General features: G+C 33.0%; 2 protein-coding genes and 1 pseudogene across 2 annotated transcripts; all 3 read left to right on the top strand.

The window, feature by feature from the left end:
* Positions 1 to 2,341: 2,341 nt before the first annotated feature.
* On the top strand, positions 2,342 to 6,832 carry LOC136212919 (2-oxoglutarate-Fe(II) type oxidoreductase hxnY-like). Its single transcript, XM_066002797.1, has 11 exons — positions 2,342 to 2,783; positions 2,956 to 3,148; positions 3,333 to 3,410; positions 3,497 to 3,548; positions 3,941 to 4,062; positions 4,518 to 4,618; positions 4,769 to 4,827; positions 5,239 to 5,295; positions 5,471 to 5,516; positions 6,133 to 6,212; positions 6,358 to 6,832. The coding sequence occupies exons 1-11, from the start codon at positions 2,706 to 2,708 to the stop codon at positions 6,419 to 6,421; spliced, it is 930 nt and encodes a 309-aa protein (XP_065858869.1). The 5' UTR covers positions 2,342 to 2,705; the 3' UTR covers positions 6,422 to 6,832.
* Positions 6,833 to 8,208: 1,376 nt separating this feature from the next.
* Positions 8,209 to 11,203, top strand: LOC136212903 (2-oxoglutarate-Fe(II) type oxidoreductase hxnY-like; annotated as a pseudogene).
* A 3,364-nt stretch (positions 11,204 to 14,567) lies between these two features.
* Positions 14,568 to 18,988, top strand: LOC136209997 (2-oxoglutarate-Fe(II) type oxidoreductase hxnY-like). Its single transcript, XM_066001659.1, has 11 exons — positions 14,568 to 15,007; positions 15,113 to 15,305; positions 15,476 to 15,544; positions 15,673 to 15,724; positions 15,856 to 15,977; positions 16,448 to 16,548; positions 16,697 to 16,755; positions 16,841 to 16,897; positions 17,078 to 17,123; positions 17,775 to 17,854; positions 18,576 to 18,988. Exons 1-11 carry the CDS (start codon positions 14,933 to 14,935, stop codon positions 18,640 to 18,642), a joined length of 921 nt encoding a protein of 306 aa, XP_065857731.1. The 5' UTR covers positions 14,568 to 14,932; the 3' UTR covers positions 18,643 to 18,988.
* The last annotated feature ends 3,697 nt before the right edge of the window (positions 18,989 to 22,685 follow it).

Below are 22,685 nucleotides of genomic sequence, written 5' to 3'. Positions count from 1 at the left end.
TATCCAACCTCACAAACAAGCTATTTCTTTTCCAGGTAAATTTGTGGCCAGCAGCACCCAGGTCTGAAAGCCCACACAGATCCATACTACGCTTGTGGTTAAGGCACCGGTTCACATAATGATTACCCCCTCCTCTCTGATCACTTCAAAGGGCAATATCATTAAAATCCCCGGCCACCAACCAAGCCTCCACCATGTTAGAGCTAATAGAATGAAGGATCTCCCACAACCTTGTACGATTAGAAAGAACAGGATCGACATAAACAAAGGTAACAAAGAAAGGTTTATTACCAGGGTAGCACACCTTACTATGAATGAACTGACAGTCCATACTAACAATATCAATATTAACAAGACCTGGCTTCCAAAAGAGCCAAATCCCCCCAGCCCGGCCAGTAGCCTCCGATCTGAGCTCACAATATTTTATTAATAGACTTTAAAATATAAAATTATTCTTATTGAATTATTTTCGGTCACTGAGATAATAATTTTAAACCGACGTAGTTAATTCTGACTGATTATATCTTTAAACTCGTGACGCTACTAAAAGCCAATTAATACCGAATTAAATTTCACTTCAATGAATCTAAAGGACAACTGTCTAAATTTTATATTCTTATCAATAAAATATAGACTTGATAATTAACTACTCGTAAACATGTTAAAATTTAACGAAACAAAACCTAACTTACTCAAAATCATACTTATAATATTTTAAAAATAATTTAAATCTAAAATACAGTTACCGAAATGTCGTTTCCGATCTCCGTTGTCGGCCACTGATTTTACCGATCACCGAAATACCATAAACGTCATTACTCTTAAATCTTTAAGAGTCGTAAGAAAAATAAAACTTCATTTCATCTTTTCATAATTTTGCTTATGTGAAACTCATTTTATAAACTAGTTTTAACGATGATATATATATAATTTAAAGAAAATCAATTTCTTTAAAAAGAACAAAATTCATTTCTATAAGAAAACCATTTCTTTAAAAATTCATTTCTTTTATAAAACTTGAAACATTCTAAAATGGAAATCAATTTAAGAACAAACTTTAACAAATTATCAACTACTAAAATATCAATGTATATGATGAGATTATAAACATGATAAATATATATAAGTCTCTCCCTCTTTTCTCTTTTATTCTTATATAAAAATTAAACTTATGTATCATTTATATAATCAACAAGTGGTTTACTTTCAACAAGTGGTATTTTTACATTTTGAACGAGTGTTCTTCAAAACTCCAAATCATGCCACATATGTCTTTCATTATTATTATTATTATTATTATTATTATTATTTATAATAAATTAATATGAATTAATTATATCACACACTTTCTTTCTTACTTTCTTACGTATATGTATATATATATGATTTGATAACTGAAAAATATTGATTTTGGTCCTCTTAATTATAGCTTTTATAAAACTTACCTAAAACTTTTAATTTATGCCTAAAAACATTAAATTAAACTCGAGAAATTAAACCCGATAGTATATTTAAATTCGTAATTAATTAACATTATAAAAATTATATTATAATCTATATCGAAGATTAGAATTTTAGACACGGACGTGACATCTCAGGTCCGAGTCTTCATAAAGTTTATGAAATTTTCAATGATCCATCTTGAACGAGGATCGACCTAATGGTTCAACAAGAAACCTAGGTTCAACTAGAAACCTAGAACCGAGATAAGTCTGATTTTTTTTTTTTAAATTATTAAAATGATGAAAAATAAAACCTAAAAAAACAAAAGTCTAAAACGATTTAAGAAGAATTTATGTCCATTATAATACTTTAAATAAATTACTTTTCTAAAAAGATGAATTGGAACTTAAGGAATGCTAATTATTTTTCATGTTATGTTTTTAATTTTCATACATATAATTTAGGTTTAATATATACGTAGTCTCCTGAACTTGTCTTTTTTTTTCATTTTACCCCCTAAACTTAACGGACAACCTATTGACTCCCTAAACTTTCAAAAAGCCACCCAATTTACCTTTCCTCTCCGACGTGGCACTTGGATTATTGTAGCTTTGTATTTTGCCAGGTCAGTGCCACGTCGGCGCCACGTCGGAAAGAGAGGTAAATTGAATGGTTTTTTTAAAAATTTAGGAGGTTAATAGGTTGTTCTTAAGTTTAAAGGGTAAAATGAATAAAATGGATAAAATGAACAAGTTCACGGATTGTGTATGTATTAAGCCTGTAATTTATAATCATCCGGTTGAATAAAATTCGAATGATTTGGTCCCAGTGCTTTGTAAACCCTTTATTTTCCCTCCTTTTGTCCCTAGAAAGTATCTTCCAATAGACACCACTTAGACATGCATTGGTGTAACCCCTCCTCATTTCCCCATCCTGAACCATTCTCTTGTTGCCGGAAGATTTGGCAGCTCCAAAGAAGAAAAACGTCTATGAAAGCTTCAGAAAAAACAGAATGTAGAACTCATCAATTGTGAAAGATCATCTCAAGTAAATAAGTATCTACAAGCATTTAACCTGAAGAGAGCAGAGCCAAAAGTATACAACAAATACAAAACTTCCAACAACAGTAAAACCATAGACATACTTCCAAATCGAGTGATGATGAAAACCGGTTATTTGACGGATGGAGATGCCCCTGCCAGTCGTCTTCGTCTTCTACACATCCCAAACAGCCGTAACTCATCAGCCATCACCGAATTATAATGGCGCTAGGAGCTGCGAAACTTCCAATCATAGACCTATCCTCATCCTGCTTCTCTACAGCGAATTTAATCCGTCAGGTTTCACTCTATTTCTTCTCTTTTTAATCTATAATCCTCTAAGTTTTCTTTCTTTTCGATTGTTGCATTTCAGTTTCAATTTAAATTGGAATTAACTAAAGTTAAGACTATTGGTAAATGATTGTGAGGTTTGGTTTGAATTTTCATTACTGGATTTTGCTTGTTGCGTAAGGCATGTGTTGAGTATGGATTCTTTTACATTGTAAATCATGGAGTCGAGGAAGATTTGGTTGCTAGAGTGTTCGAACAAAGCAAGAAATTCTTCTCGCTACCTTTAGATGAGAAGATGAAATTGCTTCGCAAGGAACAAAGGGGTTACACACCTTTGTACGCTGAGAATCTCGATCCTTCTTCCAGTTCAAAAGGTTTTTATTTCTTCTTCTTCTTCAATGCAGTCAAGTGTGTGAGGATTCAGAATTGTCTTGTTTTATTTGAAGAGTATAGTTATGGTGTTTACTTTGTCTTTTCCTTTTCAATTTTCTTTTTATGGTTGAATTGTGAAAATTGAGAATAAAAAACAAAATTGATTTTCATTTGGTCTTCAAACAGGTGACTCAAAAGATAGCTTCACTATTGGTCCTCTAGACTCTGTAGAGAAAAGTAGCCTCAACCTGTGGCCTGCGGAAGGTATTGTACATGAATTTGGCTTGCTTCACAAGAGATAAAATTCAGTTGAGTACTACTTAGTTGTTTTTCTGGTTAGGAAATTTCAGAAGTTCTCCCCTCTTGGAGACCCATTATGGAGGCTTACTATTACAAAGCTCTGTAAGTTCAGCTTCCTTTGTGTTTATTTTCTTGTTCATTTTGTAATTCTAGATGAATGTCTTCAGTTTTGGTTTCAATCTTTTTTTAGTTGGTTTGTTTTTGCATTCGGGATCCCATCTTCCATTTCAAAACTTCAAATTCTGGGATGTGTGCCTTATTTACGACTTCAAATAATTTGTGAATTTTTTTTATGGAAAGAGTATTTTATTGGGTAATTCTTTCATATGTGTCAGTACTTTTCTATACCTGAACAACTAGGTTTCAGTAGACTATTCAATTTGTGGAATCTTTATTCATTCTCAATTCACTATAACATGTGGAGAATTTGAGAGTTATTAGTGACAGCAAATGGATACTAGAGTTCCTTACTCGGTGCTATGTGCCCACCTCAGGTCTGCTGCAAGACGATTGAGCTCTTTGATTGCTTTGGCTCTGAACTTAGATCAAGATTACTTTGAGAAAATAGGAGCCCTGAATGGACCTGATGCTTTTCTTCGCCTCTTACGTTATCCAGGTGGGCTTAATTTGGGTTCTTCGGGCCTCATTTTTCTTAAAATAAATCAGCATCATATCAAAGCCTAGGCCAGAGGCTGATGTTGGATTTGGCAATAGCTCTTAGATAGTTATCCAGTTTATCTCAAGTACTTTCGGTTTCATGAGAAAGTTTGATGTGTAATAATTTGAGACAACATGCCTGCCTCTGCAACTGAGTTTTCTTAAGAGATTAACTTCATAGTTTCCATTTTCATTGACCATTTTCAATATTCAGTATCAATTCAGATTTTCAGTCTGAAAGTCTCTTGGAATTTTGAATAAGCTTACTGTCTTGTTCTAATTTCAATCTGGGTGCTTCAAGTTTCATGATCTGAACCAATTTCCTTAGTGATAAAAGTAGATTTGTAGTGCACATGTCTCAGGTTAAAAGACTTGTGAAACTGTTGAGTTGAGAGAAAACATGTGTAATGTTAGGTGAGCTGGGGCATTCCATGGAAGAAACATTTGGTGCTAAAGCACATTCAGACTATGGAATGATCACTCTTCTGGTGAGCGATGGCGTGCCAGGACTTCAGGCATGTGCATCTCTATCTGTTATCCTTGTCTTGTTCTCTCCATTGCCGTTTTTTATTTCCTGACATATGATGCTATAGTTTCCCTTTATAACCTATTGAGTTTGGAGTTAAAATCTATTATTTTGTGATTTTGTTTCTCAATGACAACAGGTCTGTAGGGAAAAATTCAAAGAACCACAAATCTGGGAAGATGTGTTGCCTATAAGAGGGTAAATGACGAAACATATTCTCATTTTAATTTTACTGTCATATTGAGGTAGTGGATGCAAACCTTTCTTTTTTAGTGAAGGCATGTCATGTGCCAAATAATTCCCCCAATGTTGACCTGTGCCTGGCTATTAGTGCTGCTTTTAGCTGTTATAAGGTAAGGTGAATATCACTGATGAATACAAACAAATTACACTTCTGCTATTTGTAAAAGTTGGAACTGAAACGTATGGCCTATGGTAAAATGAATTTTGATTGTCCATGATTAAAATGTGGGTGGCTTGTTTTAGGGCAAATAATTTCCTTTTTGATATTGTTTTCCCTGGCACAGTTTGGTTAGGTCAATTTTTGCAAATGAGTAAGAATTTGCTCTATGATTCAAGGCATTCTTATATCTGTAACGGAACTTGCAGGGCCTTCATAGTTAATATTGGGGACATGATGGAGAGGTGGACTAATGGCATGTTTAGGTAATAATTGTTCTACTGGCCTTTTCCCCCTTCAATTATTTAGATGTTAACAAGAGGCTATCACGCTGATGTATCAATTACTGTGATAAAAATAGCTGTATTAGGAAAGTTTTCATGGTGGGGTGTTTCTCAGCACTTTATTCTCTTTGGTCCTAAAATTCGTATTAATTTTCAGGTCCACACTACACAGAGTAATGCCAACAGGACACGAACGATACTCTGTAACTCTCTTGCTATTCTTATTTTCTTTATTTTTTGCATTTAGATTTGATTATCGTATGAACTTAGCTTAGTTTAGCTTATGAATTAACCTGTTACTATCAGAGATTTGTAATGTATGCTAATTGCTAAACTAATGTCTAAGTTTTGTTAGCTGTATTTTCATATTCCGATGATATCATGTATATTGATCAATAAGAAATATCTTTGTAATGTATCTAATAGTTGTATGAGTGATTGTTTGGTCATGTGGGATTTGGGAAAACAAAAGTTGCCAGTTATCCTGTTTTGTTGATGATGAAGTATATGTTATGCAATTTCAAAAGTTTTAAGTCCTGAAACTCAAAAGTTCTGCATATATAGAGATTGAACGCTAAGACAGTAACATATTATTTACACCTTGCTGGGAAACCCTGCCTTATAGAAGAATAGGAGAAACTGATTATTTCTACTGAAAAAAAGGAGAAACAGATTATATCAACACAAAACATATTCTTTCAGACGGCCTTAATGTATTTTGGTTGAATTTTAAACATGCTGTAAAATTCTTATTCAGGCCTTCTTTAATCATGGTTTTCTGATGTGTTGCTAAAAGTTTTTTAAGTTATGATATTTCAGGTGGCATTCTTCTTCGGCCCTAATCCAGACTGCATTGTGCAATGCTTGGAAAGCTGTTGCAGTGAATCATGTCCTGAAAGGTATTGCTGAGTTCCCACTGTTATATTTTCTGCCCTTATGGTTGGTATTGCCAACTTAGTGAAAAAGTTTGGGATTTTATGCCCAACATAGGCAACAAATGTTCTTTATTTTTACTGAGATACAGAGTTGTATGACTGTTTGCAGATTTCCTCCAATTCGAAGCGGGGACTACTTGAAAGAGAAATTTAAGCTTCTCTATGGATCATAGAGTGGGATTCGGATTCTTTCACGTTTGCATTAACATGATGGTCCTTTGTCATTCTGATTCACAACCCTTCTGATGATATGAATAGTTATGGTCTTATCGTGACATATATTATGTTGTTTAATACATAATTATACACCTAAATTACTTTTTGCCATTTGACATCTTGAATTTATACTTGGATCTATTTCACAACTAAACTTGTCAATTTTAGATCTTCAACACCCTTATTTGTTGACATGACATGGAATGTGACAGGTGGAGGTTTGATTTGATGGTTCCATGTTAACTCTAAAATCTGCCAAGTTTAAGTTGTGATACGTTCAAGTATAAGTTCAGAGTGACAAACAGTAAAAACTAATATGTTTAAGTATATAATTATGTATTAAGCTTATATTATGTGAAATGTGTGTGAAGAAAATTAACTATAGAATGCACTTAAGTATATGTCCATTGTGCTTTTTATTTACTTCATCCGTTCCATAATATCTATCACTTTAAACTATAATCTGAATTCCATTTATTTGTCGTTTTTAAACTTTCAATGTTTTTCTCTCAAGTTTTGGAATGTGAAAAAGTGTTTGGAATTCAGAAAATATCTTAAATTCATGGCTTAATACATATGCAGCCCTCTGAACTTGTTTTTTTTTTTTTTCATTTTACCCCTAAACTTAAGGGACAACCTATTGACCTCCTAAACTTCCAAAAAGTCACCCAATTTACCTCTCCTCTCCGACGTGGCGCTTGGATTATTGCAGCTCTGTACTTTTCCAGGTCAGCGCCACGTCGGAGAGGAAGGGTAAATTGGGTGGTTTTTTTGGAAGTTTAGGGGGTCAATAGGCTGTCCTTTAAGTTTAGGGGGTAAAATGAAAGAAAAGGACAAGTTCAGGGGATGCGTATGTATTAAGCCTAAATTCATTGTTTATAGCCAATCGGATTTAAGTTTATGTATTAAATAATTTTAGATCTTTCTAAACCAGGATAAATTTAATTGCTCCTTAATCTTAATGAAAACAACGGAAGTGACGCGACCTTATAGCATTTTTTAGTGTCCTTTAATAAAATAAGGGTTAAGGTGCAAAAATACCCCTAACGATTTGGGCGAGGAGCAATTTTACCACTAACGTCTAAAATTGTGCAATTTTACTCCTAACGTTGGAAGCCAAGAGCAATTTTACCCCCAACGTTAATAAATTGGGTCAATTTCAAACATTATTATAAAACACAGATATTTTGATGAATTATTTCTCAAATTGACCCAATTTATTAACGTTAAGGGTAAAATTGCTCTTGACTTCCAACGTTAGGGGCAAAATTGCACCATTTTAGACGTTAGGGGCAAAATTGCTCCTGATCCAAAACGTTAGGGGTATTTTTGCACCTTAACCCATAAAATAAAGTTTGTTAAATTAAGTCATCAGTTTCTGTAACATTTTCTTCTATCCAAACTCGAACTCTGCACTATTTTTGGTATGATTCAGTTCTAGAAAGCAAGAAATCACACTGGAGAATGATAGATTCTACATGAAGCAACTTTTCAATAGGATATTTGAATCATGTAGCCATGGTTTATTGTGAAGAGCCCAATCCCGTTTGCTCTATCCTCCAATTGATTACTTTAAATCCACCAAATCACAATCATAATTTCTTAACAGAAGAACTATTATTGATCCTCTGTTTTCAGATATAATCTATTTAAAAATTACAAAAATTATTGATCTCTTTGATCGTTGAAATATGATTTCCTTCATTATAAAGGAAATTAATAAATAACAATCATAATCATTCAATTCAATCTATTTAAAAGGATTTTAAAGTATCTATATATTCTATATTTTCTTTGGAGAAAAAGGAGAATGATCATTAGAGAAGAAGAGCAAAATCATCTCAATTAGAATCATCTAAGCAACTGGGAATAAAAACTATTTAAAAACTAGATTTTCTTGGCTTGCAATCTATTTGAAAGCTCAGTTTCTAACACTTTCAAAATGATTAACATGCCAAAAGAGGAAATGAATTATTGTAAATTGGGGTGTTCTTCGACTTGTAAGCATGATAAAAATTAAAAAATTCGCAATTCATCCGCCATTGGTGAATGATCATCCTCAGCAGACGTCAAAATCCAAGGCACTAGATGGCTGCTACTGCCAAACTCCCAATTATCGACCTATCAGCTCCCGCTTTCTCTACTGCCAATTTAATCCGTCAGGTCTCTCTCAGTTTCTTTCTGATTGTTGCATTTTCAGTTTCAACCTGCAGCATTTAATATTAGTAACTTTGAATACTCTTAGAATAATATGATAATGATGAGGCTTGCATTTTGAATTTACTGGTATCCAGGCATGTGCTGAATATGGATTCTTTTACCTTGTAAATCATGGAGTTGAGGAAGACATGGTTGCTACAGTATTCGAACAAAGCAGTAAATTCTTCTCGCTACCCGTAGATGAGAAGATGAAATTACATCGCAAGGAAACCAGGGGTTACACGTCATTGTACACTGAGAATCTCAATCCCTCTTCCAATTTTAAAGGTTTTTATTTCATTTTCTTCTTCTTCTTCAATGTGCCAATGTGAGCATTCATAATTTTATGGTTGAACAGTGCAAATTGAGAATAGAAAACAAATATTGATTTTCATTTGATCTCGTAAACAGGTGACTCAAAAGATAGCTTCACTATTGGTCCTCTAGACTCTGTAGAGAAAAGTAACCTCAACATGTAGCCTGCTGAAGGTATTGTACACAAATATATATGATTAAGGTTGCTTCACAAGAGATAAAATTTAATATGAGTACTAAGGTTTTTTTTCATGGTTATGAAATTTAAGAGATTCTACCGTATTGGAGACCCATTATGGAGGCTTACCATCACAAAACTCTGTAAGTTCAATTTCCATCATCGTGTTCATTTTGTGGAATCTTTGTTCATTCTCAATTCATTGTAACCTGCGGAGAATTTGAATGGATACTAGACTTTCTTACTTGCTGCTATTTGCCCATCTCAGGTCTGCTGGAAGACGATTGATCTCTTTGATTGCTTTGGCTCTGAATTTAGATGAAGATTACTTCGAGAAAATAGGAGCCCTGAATGGACCTAATGCTTATCTTCTCCTCTTACATTATCCAGGTGGGCTTAATTTAGCTTCTTCATGCTCCATTTTTCTTAAAATAAATCAGTAGCATATCCAGTTTAGCTTCAAGTGCTTTTGGTTTTATGAGAAATCTTGATCACAAATAATTTGAGACAACAAGATTATCTTCAGAGTTTTCATTTTCATTGATCATCTCCAATTTTAACTATCAAATCAGTTTTGCAGCATAATTCCCTTGGAATTTGAATAAGCTAACTGTCTTTTTCTAATTTCAATGTTACAAGTTTCAACCTGGGAGGTTCAAGTTTTATGATCTGAACCAATTTGCTTAATGATAAAAGTAGATCTGAACCAATTTGTGTAATGTTAGGTGAACTGGGGCATTCCAAGGAAGAAAAATTTGGTGCTTCAGCACATTCAGACTTTGGAATGGTCACTCTTCTGATGAGCGATGGCGTGCCAGGACTTCAGGCATGTGCATCTCTGTCTACTATTCTTGTCTTCTTCTCTCTCTTTCTCTCTCTCTTTTTTTTTTTTTATTTCCTGATGTGTGATGCTATACTTTCCCTTTATAAGATATGGAGTTTGGAGTTGAAATCTACTATTTTGTGATTTTGTTTCTCAATGATAACAGGTCTGTAGGGAAAAATTCAAGGAACCACAAATCTGGGAAGATGTGTTGCCTTTGAGAGGGTAAATTTGTGTTTGAGAATGACTAAGAATTTTTCTTAGTGATTCTTTTGATCTGTAAATTGAAACTTGCAGGGCCTTCATCGTTAATATTGGGGACATGATGGAGAGGTGGACTAATGGCGTGTTTAGGTAATTATTTTTCTACTGACTTTTCCTCCTTCAATTGTTTAGATGTTCACAAGAGGCTGTTTCTCTGATGGGTCAATGACTGATAAAAATAGCTGTATTAGGGAAGTTTTCATGGTGGGGTGTTTCTCTGCCCTTTCTTCTTTTTATTCCTAAAATTCGTGTTCATTTTCAGGTCCACACTACACAGAGTGATCCCAACAGAACAAGAACGTTACTCGGTAACTCTCTAGTTACTCTTATTTTCTTCATTTTTTTTGTTGTCTTTAGATTTGATTGTTGTTTGAACTTAACTTAATTTAGCTTATGAATAAACCTGTTACTATCAGAGTGATGCCAAAAGTTGCCAGTGATCCTGTTTTGAACAATTTCCAAAGTTTGAAGTCATGAAACTCAAAATTTTTGCATATATAGAAATTTCTGATATGTTGCTGAAGTTTTTAAAGTTATGATATTTCAGCTGGCATTCTTCTTCAGTCCTAATACAGACTGCATTGTGGAATGCTTGGAAAGTTGTTGCAGTGAATCATGTCCCAAAAGGTATAGCTGAATGATATAATGTTAATTGAAAGAAAGTAGAGTTTGATGAATATAATGTTATAGTTAGTGAAGTTGTATGGGTGGTTGCAGATATTCTCCGATACGAAGTGGAGACTACTTGAGAGAGAAGTTTAAGCTTACATATAGGTCATAGAGTGGGACTCAGATTCTTTCTTTCATGTTTGCATTAAAAGGTATATGATGTGAAATGCAGCTGTTAATTTCAAAATAAATGATTGAATTGTTATGAAGTTTGAAGAAGAGGTTCAAGTAGAGGGTGGAGCTAGGAAACTGCTGAATGATCTGTTATGATCTGATGTTGCAGATTGAGTTAAAGCCATTTGTTTGTAATAAATTTCTGGTGTTTTGCTGAAAATCAAGAGTGTTTTGTAATACTTGAGTTGGTTCATAATGGACTTGTGTGTGGCTTGAATTTGAACCCTCATTTTCATAAGCTGTTGTCCAATGTTAACACCAGAATTGAACTCCATTGAACTTGGTTGAAACTGTTAGCGATATTTCGTGAAAATGCTAATTTTCAAACATGTTCGAGCAATTACATAAAAAGTCCATGCACTCATCACCAAGCAACCAAACTCCAAGATATTAATCTTTGTTGAGAGAAAACTCTCAACAACCACTTTAACATCCATTTTAAATGTAACATTACTCACACCAAGATCTACTACTCATTTGATACTCTCCTTCAGAGCGATGACTTCAGCTAAGAGAGGGAAGGAAAATAGAAATCAACCGCATCGGAAGAGAGAAAATTGCAAAACACATCAGTTGGAAAAAAATCGCATCGAAGTTTTATGGAAGCAAAACATTTACATAAAATGAGAGTTCATCCCATTGTTAATTATATAAACACCGTCGTTATTAACTTATAATGACCATATATACCGCCGTTCACCTTCGTTAAAACCTTTGACGTTAAAGGTATTAATGATGGTATACCATAAATAAGGTAAACCATGAGGTAGAGGTATAATGACCACTGACCTAAGAAAAGAATAGTTCTATCATATTTCTCTTACTTAAAAATAGAAGCCTTACTAGAAGATAAAACTGAGCAAATCAAAGTCATCCATAAATCCGATCGATACATACTAATTGATGACATTCTTTACCGAAGGTCATTTAGCCACTCATGGCTCAAATGTATAGGCTTCACAGATGTCGAAGACATACTGAAATGAATTCATGAAGGAGACTATTGCAGCCACAAGGGTGATGATACTTTAGTCCAAAAGGCAGCAGGGCTTTTATTAGCCCAAAAGAACCAAAGATGCGTCCAAGTTTGTCAGCAAGTGCAAGCCGTGCTAGGCATACTTGTCTCACATCAAGACTCACACGGAAGTAAGAAAAGTCATTCATCCAGCTTGGCTGTTTGCAACATGGGGTATCAATATCGTGTGTCCCTTTCTCTAAGCACCATACCAAAGGAAATACATCTTCGTAGTTGTGGATCACTTTAGCAAGTAGGTAGAAATAGAAGTTGTTTCTATAATAACATCCAACTGTATAATTGACTTTATGGAACGCTCCATACTCAACAGATACGGAATTCCATATACCATAATAGCAGATAATGGCAAACAAATCGATTGGAACGCCTTCATAACCTACTGCAAGAAATTACACATCAAGCTCCAATTTACATCAGTCTCCCATCCTCAAACCAACGAGATGACTGAGGTCACTGTTACAGGATAGACTATCGTTAGAGAACAGACTATATTTCAATAGTCTATTCTATTATAGAGTGTCCAACATGGACTTTCATAAGGAGCATGGGTTCCCCTACCATGTCTACTTATCAGTAGCATTGGTGTGTGTAATGAGATGTATATAAATAGGAAATGAAGTGTAATGTTGATGTATGTAATTTGATTCTTTATCTCTTGAATTACATGATATCAGAGGTTGGTTTTTTTGGCTCTCACAATTTTTTTACCCTAAGAATCAGTTCTCAGAACTGTATGTCAAGAACGATAATATGAGTTGAGTATTTTCAAAACCTTCGTTTATCTCACCTCCCACTCCAGGAGGTTTCTCTATCGTTGATCGATGCTCGCTTGGAGTCCACTGACCAGAACCAACGCGCGTCAGCCACAAGGGCTGCCTGAAGTCCGACGCGCCGCCCCACTCACCGGCGCGTGACAACGTGTGAGAGGTTTGTTCGCCGTCATTTTTCTTTTGTTGCCGTTGTCTCACTGATTCCGGTTTATCTATCCGATTTGTTTTGCTAGTTGGTGATTTTCGTTTCTGGTATTGGGTTGAGTTGCTCTATTTCTTACTGTTCCTTGTTGAATTTTCTAGTTTTGTGAGTTTTTACAATTAGAAAATTGCTCTTTGCTTTATCTTGTGGTTTAATTTGTTGTGGTGATTTATTTATTCAAATAATCATGTCTGATAAAAAGGATAAAACGGTTATGACTAAAATTATTATTGGTAATGCTAAAATTATTGATCTGAAATTAAGGTGTTAAAGATTATACTTAGTGGAAATGTACTATTACTAGGTATGTCAATAATGTTGATTTGGCAAATCACTTGACGAGTAATCCTCCACCTAGAGATGGGGAGGGAAATAGAAAGAAGTGGATGATGACAGATTATAAACTGTTTAATATGATTCAGAATACGTTAGGTTCCACTATTGATGATATTATGACTCACTGTGATATAGAGTTAAAGAAATGTGAGATTATCTGGAGTCTATGTATACTAGTAAATAGGACTTAACTTATATTCACAAATCGTTGTCATCATACTATCATCCTGAGAAAAGGGACGACACCTTTTTTAGTATTACAATGATTATAAATAAATTTGTTAGGAGAATCGAACTCGATTTCCCATTACAGCTGATTTTAAACGTATGCAAGATGATGCTGATGGTACATTTGTTCTTGGCTTTCTGGAAGGCCTAAAATTATATGATCATCAAAATGGATTATAACACGATAGCACAATTCGCACAACACACATATTAAAATTAAAGTTTAATGAGCTCAGATTATAAATAAATGGCTTAATACATCTTTTGCCTTTTGAACTTGTCCAAAAAACTTGATTAACTCTCTCAACTTTCAAAATGTTCTAGTAGCCCCCTTAACTTGCATAAAATGTTTAGTTAGTCATTTGAATTTGCATAAAATGTAATCAATTGATCACTCGGTTGCAAAAAAAAGTAAATTAAATTGGAAGATGTATGCAACGCATCTTAGAATGATATTACATAATTCAAAAATAGATTAAAAAGGAAGTTATTACTTGTTCAATTATAAAATTTATTTTCACTAATATTAAAACCGTATTCCTTCAATCTTGGTCATTTTTCTTTTGTTAAGATGCATGTAATACAGCTTCCGTATTTAACTTATTTTTTTTACAACTGATCAGCACAAATTTAGAAGGATAATTGAACATATTATACAAATTGAGAGAACTATTTGGATACTTTAAAAGTTAAGAGGCCAATCAAATTTTTTAATCAAATTTAAAAGATAAATCAAGTTTTTTTCGGGACAAATTCACGGAAGCAATTTTTTTTTTGGATGGAGAGGGCAAATATTAAGCCCAAATAATTGACGCAATAAAAATGGATCGAGTGATTAAAAAAAAACAAAAAGGATCGAGTGAGAGTGCGATAATTTACACAACATCAACTCAATAATTAATTAGTTATCCACGTGAATTTAGATCCCCTCCACTGCAAATCCACCAAATCACAATTATAATTTGTGAACAGAACTATTATTGATCCTCTATCTTTCAAATAGAATATAGTATTTAATAATTGGATTCTCTTTGCTTGCAATCTATTTGAAAGCTCAGTTTTAGGACCAAAAAAAGAAAATTTTAATGATCTCTTAAATTGTCAAAATATGATTTCCTTTATTGAAAAGGAAATTAATTTATTAAATATTACCGGCACCATTCTAATGATTGGGGGTGGTCTTCGCCTTGCATTGCAGGCATGATAAAAATTCAAAAAATCGCAACTCATCCGCCATCGGTGAATCTTTCATCCTTAGCTGAGGAGAAAATCCGATGGCTGCTACTGCCAAACTCCCAATTATCGATCTATCAGCTCCGGCCTTCTCTACTCCCAATTTAATCCGTCAGGTATGTCTGAGTCTCTAATCGGCTTATTCTTTCTTTCTGATAGTTGCATTTTCAGTTTCAACCTAATAATGATGAGACTTGCATTTTGTATTTACTCGTATCTAGGCATGTGCTGAATATGGATTCTTTTACCTTGTAAATCATGGAGTTGAGGAAGAATTGGTTGCTACAGTTTTCGAACAAAGCAAGAAATTCTTCTCGCTATCCTTGGATAATAAGATGAAATTGCTTCGCAAGGAACACAGGGGTTACTCGCCTTTGTACGCTGAGAATCTCAATCCTTCTCCTGGTTCTATAGGTTTTTATTTCGTTTTCTTCTAATTAATTTATAATGCGAGGATTCCCTAGACTTGTTTTGATTTGTTTTGTTTTGTTTGAAGACTATATAAAGCACGCTTTTAATTTTTTGTTTTTCCATTTTCAAGTTTTATGGAAACACAAAGTTATTTTCATGTGGCTTTGAAACAGGTGACTCAAAAGAAAGCTTCTATGTTGGTCCTTTACAGCAAACTAGCCTCAATCAGTGGCCGTCAGAAGGTATTGTTCATGAATATGGCTTGCTTCATAATGCTAATTTTTTTTTTAGGTATTGCATATTCTTTATGTGATAAGAGTTCAAATTCAGTCGAGCACTAAGGCTCGTGTTTCTGGTTACGAAATTTCAGAACTTCTCCCATCTTGGAGACCCACTATGGAGGCTTACTATTGCAAAACTATGTAAGTTCAGTTTTAGACTATCTTTATTCATTCCAAATTGGCTATAACCTGAGTTTGGAGAATTTTGGACTTATCAGTGCCCACAAATAGATACTAGAGTTTCTTACTCGGTGCTATATTGTCCAACTCAGGTCTGCTGGAAGACGATTGATCTCTTTGATTGCTTTGGCTCTGAACTTAGATCAAGATTACTTTGAGAAAATAGGAGCCCTGAATGGACCTGAAGCTTTTCTTCGCCTCTTACATTATCCAGGTGGGCTTAATTTGGTTTCTTCATTCCCCATTTTTTCTTAAAATAAATTAGCAGCATATGAAGCCTAAACCTGATGTTAGATTTGACAGTAGTTGTTAGACAGCTGTCCAGTTTATCTTCAAGTACTTCTGATTTTATGAGAAAAGCTAGATGTAAAATAATTTGAGACAACATGCCTGCCTCTGCAGCTGAGCTTTCTTAAAAGATTAACCTTACAGTTTTCATTTACATTGATCATTTTCAATCTTCACTATCTAAACAGTTCTTCAGCATAAAATTCCCTTGGAATTAGCTGTCTTGTTCTAATTTCAATGTTTTAACTTCCAATCTGGGAGCTTCAAACCAGGCACTAATTTGCTTAAGGACCAAATTAGAATACTATGTACACAAAAGTAGATTTGTAGTGAACATGTCTGAGGCTAAAAGACTTATGAAACTGTTAAGTTGAGAGGAAACTTGTGGAATGTTAGGTGAGCTGGGGCACTCTGAGGAAGAAACATATGGTGCTTCAGCACATTCAGACTATGGAATGGTAACTCTTCTGGTGAGCGATGGCGTGCCAGGACTACAGGCATGTGCATCTCTGTCTATTATCATTGTCTTGTTCTCTCCCTTTCTCTTTTTTTATTTCCTGATATGTGGTGCTTCAGTTTCCCTTTATAACGCATGGGGTTTGGAGTCAAAATCAATTTTTTGATCTTGTTTCTCAATAATAACAGGTCTGTAGGGAAAAATTCAAGGAACCACAAATCTGGGAAGATGTGTTGCCTTTGAGAGGGTAAATCTGTGTTTGCGAATGAGTAATAATTTTGCACTATGATTCCATTCCCGGCATTCTTATATCTGTAAATTGAAACTTCTAGGGCCTTTATCGTTAATATTGGGGACATGATGGAGAGGTGGACTAATGGAATGTTTAGGTAATTACTGTTCTATTGGTTTTCCACCTTCAATTTGTTAGATGTTCACAAGAGGCTTTTACTCTGATGTGTCAATTACTGTGATAAAAATAGCTGTAGTATGAAGTTTTCATGGTGCGGTGTTTCTCTGCCCTTTCTTCTTTTTGGTCCTAAAATTTGTATTGTGTGAACCAATTTCAGGTCGACACTACATAGAGTGATGCCAACAGGACAAGAACGATACTCTGTAACTCTCTAGTTCCTCTTATTTTATTTATCTTTTGCTATGTTTAGATATGATTGTTGTTTGAGCGTATCTTAATTTAGCTTATGAACCTGTTACTATCAAAGACTTGTAACATATGCTAAACTATTGTCTATGCATTGTTAGCTGTATTTTCGTATTCAAACGATATTAGGTATATTGATCAATAAGGAATTTCTTTGTGATGTATCTAATAGTTGTGGAATAAGTTCATGGCATTTTTGCTTGGTTGGCATGTGGCATTTCAGAAAACAAAAGTTGCCATTGATCCTGTTTTATTGATGGTGAAGTATGTTTTGCACAATTTCAAAAGTTTGAAGTCCTGAAACTCAAAAGTTTTGCATATATAGAGATTGAATGCTTAAGACACGTAACATATGATGCTTTATTGAATGAATATTTACTTCTTACTGGGAAACCCTTGTTAGAAGAATAGGAGAAACAGATTATATCAACACACAACACATCCTTTCAGATGCCGCAGAGCATGACTTCTATATGACCTTAAACTAGCAAAGTGGCATAGTGTCTTCTGATTGAATGTTTGTTACGTGCTGTAAAATTCTTATTCAAGCCTTCATTATCATTGTTTTCTGATTTGTTGCTGAAGTTTTTTGAGTTGTGATATTTCAGTTGGCATTCTTCTTCGACCCTAATCCAGACTGCATTGTGCAATGCTTGGAAAGTTGTTGCAGTGAATCATGTCCCGAAAGGTATTGCTGAGTCTTGTCTTGTTATATTTTCTGCCCTTTTGGTTCAAGGTTATTGTGGAAGATGTCACATTGTTCTTTAGATGTATATGTTTGATAGCAATATTTTTTATGTTTGCACAAAGGAGTAAATTTGTCATGAAAACATGATGTTTTCAATAGTTGGTCAATCGTACTAAGTGGCGGTGCCAGCCCCTGCCGCCGTCTCCTCCCTTGAGTAAAATCCGTTTGGTACTTGATAGCCTCCCTTAATTTTACTTTATTAAGGCGTATTTGTAGTGTTATTTCAATATTTCAAGATTGGTGGGTTGGTTAAGAGGTATCTTTTGTTTTTCCCTTTGGGCACTTCTAATTTTTTAGTCACCACACCAAAAGAAACAGTTTTATCACGCTTGAGGCTAAAAAAAAAATTGTCAAGCTCTAACGGGTTGGACTTTGGAAATTAACCAAAAATTACCTAGCTAAAATTAGCCCCCAACCCAAGTATGAAATCTTGGCTCCACCACTGATTGCACTTTTGTTAACTCGTTTCAGAAAATTTGAAACTTAATTATTTTGAAATATTAGCTGTAATGTTATGCGTACTTTAAACAAAATGTCAAGATTAAGAATTTTATAGTACAAGTAAAAATTTGGAGACTTGATTGATTGTATGTCCAATATGGTATAGGCGACAAATATTCTTTATTTTTACTGAAATGAAAAGTTGTATGGCTGTTTGCAGATTTTCTCCTATTCGAAGCGGGGACTACTTGAAAGAGAAGTTTAAGCTTACATATGGATCAGATTAGAGTGGATTCATATTCTTTTGCATGAACCCTTTGGATGATTTACAACGTGTATAATGTGAAATGTGTGTGAAGAAAATTAAACGTGGAATGAACCTATCTAGTTTGAACTGTAGTTTCAACTGTTTAATTTGAAAATAAATGATTGAATTATTATGAAGTTTGAGAAGAGGTTCAAGTAGAGGATTGGGAGTAGGAAACTGCTGAATGATCTGATCTGAGGTTGCAGATTGAGATAAAGGTACAATTGACATGCCATTTAGCTTGTAATCATAAATTTGTGGTGCTTCGTTGAACGGACTGTTTTGTAATACTTGAGTTTAGACTTGTCAATTTCGTGTTTGTGTCATTTTCGGGTTCGTGTTGAAAAGATTAAACGCAAACTCAATCCAAAAAAATTTGCGTCACAATGGTGTTAACCTGTTCGGGTTAATGTCGATTTCGTGTCGGGTTTTCTAGTTACCTGTAATTTTGTTATGCATATATATATTAACTAGTTTTTGACCCGTGCAATGCACGGATTCATCTTAATATATAAATATTAATAAAAATATAATTAATAATTATAATTAATGATATAAAAAAGGAGGAAGTGACACCTCAGCTCCATCGTTACTGTTTTATATTATATATAGATATCCAAAGAAATAGAGAGATTTTAGGTACTAATTTAAATTATGTAGAACTTTTAGATATAGATATGCAGAGAATTAGAGAGATTTTAGAGATTAATTTAAATTCTGTAGAACTCTTAGATATAGTACGGATAAAATAATCTTTTTATAAATAAATATAATAATATAACTAAAGTTAATATATTATATTTTTTATTAGTAAAAAAGGAGGAAGTGACACTTCAGCTCCATCGTTACTGTTTTATATTATATATAGAATATAGATATGCAGAGAATTAGAGGGATTTTAAGGATTAATTTAAATTATGCAGAACTTTTAGATATAGATATACAGAAAATTAGAGAGATTTTAGGGATTAATTTAAATTATATAGAACTTTTAGATATAGATATGCAGAGAATTAGAGAGATTTTAGAGATTAATTTAAATTCTGTAAAACTCTTAGATATAGTACAGATAAAATAATCTTTTTATAAATAAATATAATAATATAACTCAAGTTAATATATTATATTTTTTATTATATTTTTTATCAGTAAAAAAAGGAGGAAGTGACACCTCAGCTCCATCGTTACTGTTTTATATTATATATAGATATGCAGAGAATTAGAGAGATTTTAGAGATTAATTTAAATTCTGTAGCACTCTTAGATATAATACGGATAAAATAATCTTTTTATAAATAAATATAATAATATAACTAAAGTTAATATATTATATTTTTTATCAGTAAAAAAGGAGGAAGTGACACCTCAGCTCCATCGTTACTGTTTTATATAGAATATAGATATGCAGAGAATTAGAGGGATTTTAGGGATTAATTTAAATTATGTAGAACTTTTAGATATAGATATGCAGAGAATTAGAGATATTTTAGGGATTAATTTAAATTATGTATAACTTTTAGATATAGATACGCAGAGAATTAGAGAGATTTTAGGGATTAATTTAAATTATGTAGATCTCTTAGATATAATATAGATAAAATAATATTTTTATAAATAAATATAATAATATAACTAAAGTTAATATATTATATTTTATATTATATTTTTTATTAGTAAAAAAGGAGGAAGTGACACCTCAGCTCCATCGTTACTGTTTTATATTTTATATAGATATGCATAGAATTAGAGAGATTTTAGGGAGTAATTTTAATTATGTAGAACTTTTAGATATAGATATGCAGGGAATTAGAGATATTTTAGGGATTAATTTAATTTTGTATAATTTTTAGATATAGATATGCAGAGAATTAGAGAGATTTTAGGGATTAATTTAAATTATGTAGATCTCTTAGATATAGTACAGATAAAATAATCTTTTTATAAATAAATATAATAATATAACTAAAGTTAATATATTATATTTTATATTATATTTTTTATCAGTAAAAAAGGAGGAAGTGACACCTCAGCTCCATCGTTACTGTTTTATATTATACATAGATATAGATATGCAGAGAATTAGAGAGATTTTATGGACTAATTTAAATTATGTAGAACTTTTAGATATAGATATGCAGAGAATTAGAGAGATTTTAGGAATTAATTTAAATTATGTAGAACTCTTAGATATAGTACGGATAAAATAATCTTTTTATAAATAAATATAATAATATAACTAAAGTTAATATATTATATTTTTTATCAGTAAAAAAGGAGGAAGTGACACCTCAGTTCCATCGTTACTGTTTTATATTATATATAGATATGCAGAGAATTAGCGAGATTTTAGGGACTAATTTAAATTATATAGAACTTTTAGATATAGATATGCAGAGATTTAGAGAGATTTTAGGGATTAATTTAAATTCTGTAGATCTCTTAGATATAGTACGGATAAAATAATCTTTTTATAAATCAATTTAATAATATAACTAAAGTTAATATATTATATTTTATATTATATTTTTTATCAGTAAAAAAGGAGGAAGTGACACCTCAGCTCCATCGTTACTGTTTTATATTATATATAGATGATAACTTTTAAAAATGTAAAGAAGATATGTTAGTATTTTTAAATATTTTATGTCATTTTTATATTAGTATGTTAATACTAACTATCGAAAAGTTCGCTAATATCATATTAAGGGGTTATGTAATGTGTTTATGACAATTTAGGAGGTTTGAATTATATTTGCAAATAAAAATTATAATTTTATTATCTTTATTAATGAATCATATAAAAATATGCGAGAACATAATAATAATTTTAAATATTCGTATGGTTTTCGGGTTAGCATAATCCTAGAAATTTCCGTGTCAGTTTCGTATCAATCTAAAAATGACACATTACTTGCTAAGCTAAATCCAAACACTAAATTACGTGTCGATTTCATATTGTGTAATCGGATCATGTGTACTTTAGTCACCTTTATTAGCTTCATAATGGACTCATGTGTGATTTTACCCCGTACGAGTGGTTATGTTTTATAATTGAATAAGTTTGAAGAGTAAGTTATTACAATTGAAAATTCGGAAGGGCAGTTGCAATATTTGGAAAAGTTGAGAGCGGGTCATGCACGGTTTTGAGAGGTTTATCGGTGTATTAGGCCTCTATTTTATTACAAACCTCTATGAAGTATGACCCACCCAGATACCCTCTAATTTTACCATAACACGTGTATTGAATTGGAAATACAGAGTGGGCCATCTCCACTGTGTATTGAATTGGAAAGCCTCATTGCCTTTCTGCTACAGGACTAGTTCTGGGGGCGAACGACAGAGTGCAACAGAATGATATAATAATCTACGAGTTAAGACATTGGTTTGAGATTACCCCTTTTCCCTTCTTCGTGTAAGGCTCTGTTCTTTATTGCTGAAAAAAACTGAACTGAACTGAACTGAATTGAACTGAACTGAACTGAATACTGAACTGAACTGAATTTAACTGAATGCTACTGAACTGAATTTAACTGAATGCTACTGAACTTAACTGAATACTACCGAACTTAACAATAATAATGATATTAGACTTTAAAATAATTTTAATGATAATATTGGACATTAATAAACTTATAATAATAATAATGGTTCTGTTTGCACCAAAAATAAAATTTTCCTGATGTCATGGGATAAACTTTTCTTTTTAGGAAACTTTTTCTTAAAATAACATTTTAGGAAACTTTTTCTTAAAAAACCTGTTTAGGAAACTTTTCACTTCGGAAAACTTTTCATATTTTCCATTAATTTAGGAGTTCCTAAAGTGAACCTCAGTTTCCCTCAGGGGAAACATCTAAAATAGTGTACCAACTTCCTATACAGTGTACCTCAGGGGAAACCAACTTCCTATGTAGTGTACCTCAAGGGAAACCATGGTGTACCTTAGGGGAAATCATAGTGTACCTCGTGGGAAACCATATTGTACCTTAGGGGAAACCATGGTGTACCTTGGGGGAAACCATAGTG

The sequence above is a fragment of the Euphorbia lathyris genome, chromosome 1 (genome assembly GCF_963576675.1).
Source record: "Euphorbia lathyris chromosome 1, ddEupLath1.1, whole genome shotgun sequence".
NCBI lineage: Eukaryota > Viridiplantae > Streptophyta > Magnoliopsida > Malpighiales > Euphorbiaceae > Euphorbia > Euphorbia lathyris.
Note: the sequence above shows the minus strand (reverse complement) of the source record. Positions and strands in the feature narration are given on the sequence as shown.

Excerpts from the sequence above, each read along its gene's own strand:
- LOC136212919 (XM_066002797.1), top strand. The coding sequence starts at position 2,706 with ATGGCGCTAGGAGCTGCGAAACTTCCAATCATAGACCTATCCTCATCC. Across the intron at positions 3,549-3,940 it reads GCTTACTATTACAAAGCTCT|GTCTGCTGCAAGACGATTGA; the intron begins GTAAGTTCAGCT and ends TGCCCACCTCAG. Across the intron at positions 5,517-6,132 it reads CAGGACACGAACGATACTCT|GTGGCATTCTTCTTCGGCCC; the intron begins GTAACTCTCTTG and ends ATGATATTTCAG.
- LOC136209997 (XM_066001659.1), top strand. The coding sequence starts at position 14,933 with ATGGCTGCTACTGCCAAACTCCCAATTATCGATCTATCAGCTCCGGCC. Across the intron at positions 15,008-15,112 it reads CTCCCAATTTAATCCGTCAG|GCATGTGCTGAATATGGATT; the intron begins GTATGTCTGAGT and ends ACTCGTATCTAG. Across the intron at positions 16,756-16,840 it reads GATGTGTTGCCTTTGAGAGG|GGCCTTTATCGTTAATATTG; the intron begins GTAAATCTGTGT and ends TGAAACTTCTAG.